This window comes from Mus pahari, chromosome 21, assembly GCF_900095145.1.
Source record: "Mus pahari chromosome 21, PAHARI_EIJ_v1.1, whole genome shotgun sequence".
NCBI lineage: Eukaryota > Metazoa > Chordata > Mammalia > Rodentia > Muridae > Mus > Mus pahari.
This window is the reverse complement of record NC_034610.1, coordinates 2,854,812-2,865,575: the sequence shown is the minus strand read 5'-3', so window position 1 is coordinate 2,865,575 and position 10,764 is coordinate 2,854,812. Positions and strand designations below refer to the sequence as shown.

Below are 10,764 nucleotides of genomic sequence, written 5' to 3'. Positions count from 1 at the left end.
AAAGAAAGAAAGAAAGAAAGAAAGAAAGAAAGAAAGAAAGAAAGAAAGAAAAAGAAATCGTTTCCTGGCTTGCAGTCAGGGTTGTTGATGGATTGCCGATCTTCAGGTTTTTTAGTCCTCCTTAAAGCAGCCCATCACAGTGTTTTGTCCTCTTTTGAGCGTACCCACTGTAATTGCTGTGCTTATTCTCTGTATAGGAAGAGGCCACTTGCACGCTGCCTACTTAGCCACCCCAGGGCTGTGGTTGGGATATCACAGCTTTGTGCTGTGAGACCCCCAGGTTCTTAGGACAGACTTGAGCTGGAGCCTGTGGCTTCCTCACCTAGCACAGACCTCGAAGCATCTCTCTGTAGTTGAGACCAGTTTGCACCAGTATTCGGGATACCTGTTCTTTCCTCAGGATGGGTATCTCTCATGGCAGAAGCCTTGAAATCCAGCCACATCATGGAGGCTTCCCATGCTGCCAGAACCCTGGCTAACCTGGACCGAGAAACTGTGGGTGAGAAATACCAGGACGGAGTGTACGTGCTCCATCCCCAGTGTCGGACAAGGTGAGCATCAGGAAGACTTGGTTGGTTTGTTAAGATTTTTTTTTTTGAAAAACTGGAAAGTGATCTCAAATGCAAATGAAAGAAGCGGGAAACCTCCAGAAAGGAGATGCAAGACAAGCCGTAGCTAGCTGCGGGTTGGCCAGCCCTTCCTACTCTCCCTGATTTCCTGTGAAGAGAGACTGGAGTCATGGTCTAAGAAATACTGTACACCCCTAGATTGACTTAAGAAATGCCAGGGGTAGAGGAGGCATGGTGAGGAGGCCCCTCAGATGGTCTGTCCCTGGGGCTCTCCAGGCCCTCCTGTGTTCCTCACAAAGCTCTGGGCCACCATGACTGAGTGGCTGGTTTGTGTGGACCTTCCTCTCAAAGCCCTTCCCTAAGCCCTGCGTACACTCGTTTGTCTCGCAGGAAATTAGAAGTAGCAGTGGGCTCCTCCATTCCACCAGCTCCTTCAGTCTGACCTCAGGAAGTGGTGCATAAGGGGAGACGGTGGCAGGCCCCTCCCTCTGACCCCATTTCCCAAGTTTGGTGGGGGTGGGGAATAAAGGGCTGTCAGAGGCCTTCCCGTGACCATCAGCTTGGGTGCTGCCCCAGACAGTCCTTTTTGGGGGAGCTCTGTTCCACTCTTCAGCTGGGAGTGAGGCAGGATGAGAAGGAAGCAGGGTCCTGGGAGCAGGGCTAGGGCGTTATGCTGGGGAGACAGGGAGAAATCACATCATGGGAGAACCTGACAAATTCACAGACTCAAGGCCACTGATGGTCGCTGTCTAGCTGCCATCAGGGTCAGGGTTCCCTTGCAAGAGATTCTTTTAATAGGTTGTCTAATGCAGATACAACGTTACAGTGAGCTGTGCAGTCAGACTCTCACTGCAGGAGGAAGAGCATTCCCAGCTGAGTGAGCCTCTGTGTCTCGGCCAGCCTCTTAGAGTCACAAAAGGAAGAAAGTCACGAGTTAATACATTTATGATATTCTGGTGGGAGACAGCAACGCAGGGGACATTCCCAGAGTAGGTGTCACTGTCACCTGGTGACATTTTAGCTTTTGGCTGATGGAAACGTTGGAGCCTATTTGGAGGCATTTGAATAAATTAAAATCATTTTTTTTTCTTCACACCTTAAAAACATTTCTGTAAAAAAGGCAAAACCATTTGTTTTTAAAAGCCTGCACAAGAGAAATAGGAAATGTGTGGAGCAAGGACAGCCCCCTAGTGGTGTACTGTGGGAGCATTGGTTCCTATTTAGTTTAGCACAACAAGAAACCAGTCAAGTCCTGAGGTTTTGAAAGGTCCATTGGTTAAAGAATCAAACGGAAGCTGTGCTCCGTCGCGTCGGCCACCTTTCTGCTTTCGTAATGTGAAATCTCATTCCTTTTAGTTCCAAACCCATGGGATGTTACTAGTTTATAGCTATGGAAAGTGTGGTCATATGCACACATGTGCATGCAGACACACACAAACACACACACAGACACACATGCGCGTGCTTGTGCACTTTTTAACCTTTCTTTGCTGTGCCTTGGGTCACACCACTGCCCCCCTGCGGGGCTGTCCTTTTTTTTTTTTTTTTTTCTTTCTACTTTGTAAAGACCCATTAGGACAGAACCTTATTTTTTACCATGCTGATTCTCAGGGCAAAGAATTTCCCTTGCTTTCAGCCTTGTTTTAACCTAAAACTATTTTAATGGTTTATACTTCTTTCTCATACTCGATGGCTCTTTTCTGCTTTATATTTCTATATAAAACTTTTGAGTTTAGAAAAACACTTTCTTAGCCAGGCTCAGGAGGCAAAGACAGGTGGATCTTGGTGTTCAAGGCCAGCCTGATAAGTTCCAGGGCATCCAGGGCTTCACAGAGAAATCCTGTCTGGAAAAACAAGACAAGAAAGCAATATATTTCCTAATTAAATAGTTAATTAGTGAGCAGTTTAAGTCCTAATAGCAGGGGTGCTGCCGCCTTTGCTAAAGCCTGTCAGCTTTCCATTTGGATCCACTTTGTCTCTTTACTCTGGGCCATGCTCCTGCCTGAGTCTACGCTTGTTAATGCTCACGGGGAGCCCACCCCAGTGACCTCATTTCCTTCACACTCCTCAGAGCTGAAGGCACAGGGTAAGTTATTGTCCTAAGCTTCCAGTCACCTTGCACTCTGAGGACAGCAGAGCCCTCTGGGCCACCAGGTGAAGACAGTCATCCTTGAAGGTGATGCTGTACCTGGAGTGTGAGTAACTACATCCCAAGAACTGGTGTCCCTCAAGCAGCAAGCTCTTAGACCAGCCTGCCTCATAGAGCGCACACCCAGACAGTGATGGAGCCCACACCTCGCCAAAGTGGTGGTTCAGTTCCGTACACTATGTCTGCTGTCCAGTCCTCCTTACCTATAAATAAAGCTCATATCTGTGCACCCCACCCCCACCCTGTGGGCTTTGGGTTGCTGGACTCCTTTATTAGTCCTTCCCAAGGCCACATCCATGGAACTTCCTGTCATATAACTGTCTCTTTAACTAGCAGAGCCTGTCCCTAGTGTGCTATTGCAGCTCAAGCCTTCCTCCTCAAATTCCCATCACATGTGACTAATTTTTTTTTTTTTTTCGAGAGAGGGATTCTCTGTATAGCCCTGGCTGTCCTGGAACTCACTGTGTAGACCAGGCTGGCCTCGAACTCAGAAATCCGCTTGCCTCTGCCTCCCAAGTGCAGGGGATTAAAGGTGTGCGCCACCACGCCCGGCACATGTGACTAATTTTATGTGGTCGGTTGCAAGCTGATTTCAACTGAATACTTTTGGGGGAGCTTTATCATGTATACATACCAAATAACATATATCAATAGCATATAAAGCAAAGCAAATTAGCGAGTTTAAAAAGAAGTGAGAATCAGAATTTTTAACAAAATTAATTAAATTAGAATCACCTTTTAGTTTGTTAAACTCTTAAATCTTTTATTCTTGCTATTTTTTAAATAAATTTCATATTACCTAGATTTAAAATGTATCTTTTGTAATAATTCATTCTTTTTTTTTTTTTTCTTTTTTTTGGTTTTCGAGACAGGGTTTCTCTGTGTAGCCCTGGCTGTCCTGAAACTGACTCTGTAGACCAGGCTGGCCTCGAACTCAGAAATTCGCCTGCCTCTGCTGGGATTAAAGGTGTGCGCCACCACTGCCTGGCTAATAATTAATTCTTATATATATATATATATCCAAGCTTTAGAGAGGATGATATTGAGATAGCAGCCTTCTTAGGCTTAGTAAGAAAAACAGTCCAAATTCCTAAAGACCTATAGTTAGAGCAAGAAACAGAAACTTCCTCATTGAGTCTCAAAGAATAGGAACCAACAGAAACAATGGCGCAGCCTTCCATCAGCAGTCATGAACATGGACTGGAAGGACACAGTTAGGACATGCTTACAGTAAACCCGAGGGCGCCCACAGTTAGGACACACTTACAGTAAACCCGAGGGCATCCAGTACAAAGGAGCTAGGAATGGTGTGTCTCTAAGATGTAAGAGCAGCCGGGAGAAGACAACAGTGGCCAACAGTGACGCTTCATACACAGCTTGGGCTTCCGACTGCCCACTGTGAGAGCTTTTGGCCCAGGAAGGAGAGAGACTGACTCCCCTGCTCAGGGAAACCTCGAGTCGGAGCACCCTGCTTTGTAGGTCACTGGGTGATCAGTAATTGTGAAAGTCCCCAGAGGGCCTTGAGCTTCACGTCTCAGCCATCGTTGTCAGTCCATAGCTTGTCTAGGGAGTAAGGCAGTGACTGATCATCTCTTTTGTCTAATCCTGTGTTCCACATGGGGTCACTGGAGAGGGAGGAGGAAGGGGGGGAAAAGGCAGGGTCGAGGAAGGCTGAGACAAGTGACATTCTGTAGACTTTATCTGTGATTGTGTGTAGATATAATCTCCAAATTTTTCTTGTTTATTTTTAATGTTTTAAAAATGGTATTTTTCTAGACATTCATTAGCTTATTAATAATAATTAATTGGTAGTGTTATTCTTAGTTTAGTGAGTTTAAATTTCACATATGATTTTTGTTTCTGCCCAGGACTTTTAGTGCACACACAGGAACACACAAAATTAGCAATGTCAAATGGTTCCCATTTCTTACCATTTGAATTAATGTCATTACTAAACATTAAGCCAGCTGGAGTACAAAATGACAGTTTTTCTACAAGGTTTCCCTTTCCTTGAATTTGCATTTCCCACATGAGTGTCTCTTTTCTCTCTTCCCTGAGCACTGTAGTCCATGCTAGCTGGTGGGATCTGGGCTTGGGTCAGATTCCCGTGTGTGCTCTCTGGGAGCAGCTCCCTGGACTCTCCCCCATGGCGCAGGTTTGTCCTGGTGTTACAGAACTGTGAGGCAGGTCAGGTATGGGGTGAGCCACCTGGATGTGTGTCTTCCTGGCTGAGCCAATAAGTGTCCTTCCTACCCTGGAATGAGGTGTATTGTCTTGGGTTTCCCCCACGAGGCCATTGCATGTCCTGTGGATGTCCCCTGACATTTCTCACGTCCAGTGACTTTGCCATTATATTAGCGTATTCTTGTCTAACTTCTTAAAAACCTCAACTGGCTTGTGGAATGTCTGCATAGACTTACTGGGAGGATAATCACGCAGTGGCGCACTCACAAGCTGAATCATGGAGTTCATTACAGTCGCTGTGGTTGGCCTGCTTAACTGAGTGTCTCTTCTCTGAAGGAACAGTGAATGTGCTGTCTCTTTCACAGTTCCCAGATCCCTCAGCAGCCCTGCCTGTTGATAAAGTTTGCCCTAATTAAGTCTCGTTTATGTCACGTCAGCCTGCTAAAGCCCTCCAGAGAGAATGCTGTGTAGCTTGCCTCAGTAGTAATGCGTTTATTCTGCTTCTTTTTAAAACTCTCTTCCTTCTTAGTCAGCCCATTAAAGCCGATGTCCTTTTTATTCATGGCCTAATGGGAGCAGCATTTAAAACCTGGCGCCAGCACGACAGCCAGCGGGCTCTGACTGAAAGTGCTGTGGTGGATGAAGACAGGTACACTACATGCTGGCCCAAGGTAAGGAGCAGCAGCTGTGGCTGCCGCCCGCACGCTGGCACTCGCTGCTGCGGGCATCATGGCTGCTTCCCTGTCCCGAGCCACTGGGTTTCCCTCACACTGCTGCTGCTTCCTCTTGGAGACATTCGTAGGATTTTTTGTTATCAGTGGGGCTTGTGATCCTGCGTTGTGTATATTCTGTGATTCTAGAATAATAGTACTCCATGAGTTAAAAAGTAGGGTAATCACTTACTTTGTTGATACATAATTTGTTGATACAGCCAGATATACTTCTAATAGCCAACTTTATGACCTTAATAACTATAAAAATAGAAAAACTTGAGTGATGTAGTTCTTTGCATTTCTTTGACATTATTTCCTCCGAGTTCAACTCTGGGATGAGGTCATGGGCTGAGGTTTATCCCAGTTCATGCAGGGCAGTGCATCTGTGTGTGAACGGTTCCCAGGGCTTTGTCCCTCTGGCTTCAGAATAGCTCGCTCTTCTCTCTCAGGGTGCTAAGTCTTAGATGTCAGCGTCCAGTTCCCAGAGACAGACCGCAGTTACCATTCGTTTCCAACTCATGTCTCAGTTATCCAGCAGAAAGTACAGTCTGTTCTGAGATAATAGCTTTCTACTAACTGCTGAAAGCCGCCAAGACAAGCCTTGATTTGGGCAATTACAGATTAAGTCTGACAGTGTTCTCACACCTTCATTATAAAGATTGATGGCATTTTATGACCAGAGATATGAAGAGATACGATGCTCATTTTCATCTTCACTCCCCACCTGCTTTCCAGTGTCTTCTGTAGTGTCTACTGCAGGCCGCCTCTGGCTACAGAGAGCAGTTACTAGGAAGGAGCCGGGTGGGGAAATGGATGCTTCTGCTCACTGCTTTTCATTTTACTTAGACATGGCTAGCAAAGGACTGTCCCTCACTACGTATCATATCTGTGGAGTACGACACGAGCCTCAGTGACTGGAGGGCAAGGTGCCCTATGGAGAGGTAACGTGAGAGGGGGATAGCACTAGCCTGAGAGGATGGGGAGGGATAACGTGAGAGGGAGGGAGCACTAGCACTAGCCGTTGTCTCCCAGAGGACTAACACTGGCAATCTTGGCTCTCAAAAAAGGTATTGCAGATACACAGTGTGAGACTAGCAGACTACTACGCAGTGAAGTTAACGTCGCTTTTGGTCTGAAATCACTTATTTTGAACTCTGATGATCATCTAGTAGTTCTACATAAACCCAAGTAATGGAAGCTTAATGTTTGTAGGAGTAAACTCAATCAAGTCAGACTGTAGATGAACTGGGGCCCCATACCTAACTGCCCAGGGCAGCTGGGTAAGACCTGTGTCTGACCTGTGCAAATCGCCAGATCCATTTGATATTCACACAGTGCTGGGTTTGTGTATGAGTGGCTGTTGTGGGCTTAGTTTAGTAGTCCCAGCTATGTTAGTGTGAGCATGTTTCAGATAGAGAATAAGACTGGCATAGCCTACACTCAGCAGTGGGAGCGGACAGCGTTGAACAGTAAATGTTCTTAAGTTAGGCAGCGAGATTTGGGGGCCTCCTGTCATGAGATTTGGGGGATGGACGCCCCCCCATCATGAGATGTGGGGGATGGACGCCCCCCCATCATGAGATGTGGGGGATGGACATCCCCCGTCATGCTTGGCATTTTTGTTTTGTTCAGAAAGTCCATTGCATTCAGAAGCAACGAACTCCTCAACAAGCTCAGGGCTGCTGGTGTTGGGGATAGGCCAATGATTTGGATCTCACACAGCATGGGAGGTAAGGATGGCTTATCTTCATAGACAGCCATCATGAGGTAATAGTGAGGGTTTCAGCCAACTGAAAGTTGTCTGTCTGTCTGTCTTACTAATATCCCCACGCCAAGTTAACGCTTTATCTAAGAGTTTTAAAGTTACTATTTTCCGTCCATGCTGTTCGTTTTCTTAGAAGGGGACAGCTAATAACAGTCTGGGTGGGAGGGCGTAGATTGATTGGTGGCTCCGTGGTTTCACTCCTTCATTCTGAGTCAGATTACACTGTGGGATGCTTATCGCTAGGCTCGGAGAAGCCAGCATGGCCACAGGCCTCAGGGGCTTCCCTGCCTTCCTGTCCACTCAGTCACTGCCTGTGCTGCTGAGGCATGGTGATCACAGGTTCTCTGTGCCTGACGGCTGTGCTTGGAGCCTGGCTCCAGCTACATGCCTTACTTCTCCTGCGCTCCTCCAGACTAGCTCCCAGCTTTCTCTGTATGCCTAGCTTAAAGCCTTTGCCCAGCCCCAGGCTAGAGTGTCTGATAACTGACTTAGGCTGAGCCTCAGCCATGGTTCTTGACTGAGAAAGGTGGATGCAGCCCTTCTGCTTCTCAAAAACCCACCGTTGCCGTCCCTGACTAGGAACATGGCTAGGTGCTCCTGGGAGCCTTTCCCATAGCAGCTGACCTTCCTTGGTGGGCCCTGGAACTCTGGATGTGGGTGGCAGTGACCGCCACCTTACCTCACAGAGGCAGTGAGATCTATGAGAGAAGGGTTTGCAGTCTGTGGTCTCTTAACTGCTTGTAGACTCATAGGGATACATTTGCAGTAGTGTTCTTATTGTAAAGGCGGTTTTCTTATACTAGGAAGTTACATTTTAAAGCATCTCTGTCTCGTTTGCTTACTCTTTTTGAGAAGGAGTATATAGAGGGAAGAACTCACTGTCTTCTCTTTCTCTTCGGTGGCTAGGTCTTCTTGTCAAGAAGATGCTATTGGAAGCCTCTAAGAAGCCCGAACTGAGTGCTGTTATAAACAATACCAGAGGAATTATTTTTTACAGTGTCCCTCACCACGGGTCCCGTTTGGCTGAATACTCCGTTAATATTCGATATCTTCTCTTTCCCTCACTGGAAGTCAAAGAACTCAGCAAGGGTAATACTTTTGTTGTGAAGGAAACTGGAGTTGTAGAGCATTAAGTACATGGAAAGAAGGAAAATCACCATTTCTTCCATAATGTACCAGCTCGTTTTTAAAGTTTTGTTTAGATTACCAATTGAAGGCTTTTGGGTTGGCGTGACTTTTCTTCCATCTCTCTTTCGTTCCTAGGTAGTTTTCCTCTCTAGTTACAACCATGACCATTAAGTTATCTCACTCTAGTTACAGCCGAGACCATTAAGTTATCCCGACTACTTAAACCTAGACAGATTATGGTTTTTCTCCCAAACTAGTAAACTACCTTTCTCCATGAACTTGGAAAATCATCAGCTATCGAAATATACATGAACCTTTGAGCCAGCATGGTAGTTATAAAGCACTGTGTTTGGCTACATAGCCCAGCATATGCTTACCTGTGCACAGGAGAATGTACGTGGGTGCCTGTATCTCTGCCTCTTTGCAAGTTCGGCTCTTACTTTATGAATCAGGCTTTTAATTGGCTTTCACTTTTCTTCAGCTTCTAGAGCTTCCACACTATGAATATTTTTTCTTCCTTTTTCCTTCCCTCCCTCCTTTCTTTCTTTGTTTGACTGAGTTCAAAATGAGACGTATCATCAAGCTCACGTTCTTTCTCTCATTCTAATCTGTTACAGAGATGCTCTTTTGTAATTTTAAGTTGCACGTTCTGATTGGTTCTTTTTTAAAAATGATTTTTGCCATTGGTCAATCTCGCATTCATGTTCTGAATTGTTTTTGTGTTGTGTGTATGCATATGTATGCACGTTCCTCACACGTGAGCACAAGGGCCCTCAGAAGGTGGAGGCATTGGATCCCCTGGAGCTGGAGTTAGGGGATATGGCTGCCGGGAACCAAATTTAGGTTCTCTGTAGGAGTGGCATGCACTCTAACCTACTGATCCATCTCTCTGGCTGTGCTGTTTAGTCTTGGGTCTCTCATATTCACTGTCTCCTCAGACTCACTGTCTACTTCCTTTGTACCATTTCATAGCTGTCCTTCTCCTCTGCTTCTGGAGAATTCATCCTTCTTTCATGGTATTATGCTTCCCCTAGTAATGTGCTCTTTGTTGGTGCCTGTGCATTGAATCTATTCATCCGCCCACTGTTATGAAGGGCCTGAGGATTGAGCACAGGTAATACTCGGGTCTGCTACACATAGACCTGAGGCTGTAGAACCTAAGAGATCTCCCTAGATCCGGTAGGGTAGCTTGGGATGTTAACAAGAGTGATGGCTATCAGATCCGAGCTGCCGGGCTCGAATGACCCCTTTCCAGGTCTCAGGTGCTTCCTTGTGGCCAAGTTGCTCTCAGGATACCCCTTGTCAGCCATCTTGATTGTGGTGGTGGTGGTTTAGTTGTGTCTTCTTGTGTTGTGGTCTGTTGTCTTCTCAACTCATTCTGAAGATGCTGGAGTGCTCTGTAGGTTTCCTGTACTCCCCAGAGGTAGTATGGATCAGACTTCTGATGTCAGTTTTGTTCCCGTTCTCCCCCTGCACCCCTAGCTAAGTTACAGTTGGGTAGCCACAGCTGGCTTTCCACACAGGTTCTAGGGATCCAAACACGGCCTCACGTGTGTTAGTCAGGGTTCTTTCTCTAGAGGAACAGAACTGATAGAAAGAACATATCTATGGGATTTATTATGTATTTTCTTCAGTATGTCAGAATAGCCACCCCACCCCCAGGCTCTGATGCCAGTGGAGCAGGAGTGGGGGCAAACAGGCGGGGAACAGCCGCTTTGCTCCTCCGTGATCTTTAGGATACCTCTAGGTGGTGTAGCCCAGAATAAAGGTGGGTCCTCCAGTGATCTGGATATAAGGTATGTCTTCCTACCTTAAATGATGCAGTTAACTAAACATCCCTCACCAGGAGTGCCCAGTGGTTTGAGTTTTTAGTTAATTCCAGATGTAGTCAAGTAGACATCCAAGAGTAGCCATCACCTCAGGTTTGTGAGGCAAAGGCTTACCTGCCTAGCCAGCTCTCCTACCTGAGCCCGTCATGAATCAGAAACCGTTCCCTCTCTGAGTTAAAAATGAACACTTTTATCCAAAGGACTGACCAGAGCCTGTCCATTCTTTAACTGACGAGAGCCTGTCCCTTCTTTAACTGACCAGAGCCCGTCCCTTCTTTAACTGACGAGAGCCTGTCCGTTCTTTAACTGACGAGAGCCTGTCCGTTCTTTAACTGACCAGAGCCTGTCCGTTCTTTAACTGACCAGAGCCTGTCCGTTCTTTAACTGACCAGAGCCTGTCCCTTCTTTAACTGACCAGAGCCTGTCC

The 10,764-nt window shown here is 46.4% G+C and overlaps 1 protein-coding gene across 4 annotated transcripts in view; it reads left to right on the top strand.

Moving 5' to 3' along the window:
• Serac1 (serine active site containing 1) overlaps positions 1–10,764 on the top strand; it is a 36,840-nt gene that overhangs the window by 23,554 nt on the left and 2,522 nt on the right. For 3 of the 4 annotated variants that reach the window (XM_021221733.1, XM_029533206.1, XM_029533208.1), the window contains 5 exons: positions 401–551; positions 5,432–5,573; positions 6,462–6,556; positions 7,248–7,345; positions 8,287–8,469. In XM_021221733.1, coding sequence (XP_021077392.1) covers positions 401–551; positions 5,432–5,573; positions 6,462–6,556; positions 7,248–7,345; positions 8,287–8,469 — 669 coding nt within the window. The remainder of the gene's footprint in view (positions 1–400; positions 552–5,431; positions 5,574–6,461; positions 6,557–7,247; positions 7,346–8,286; positions 8,470–10,764) is intronic. The other variant, XM_029533207.1, reaches the window with a different exon arrangement.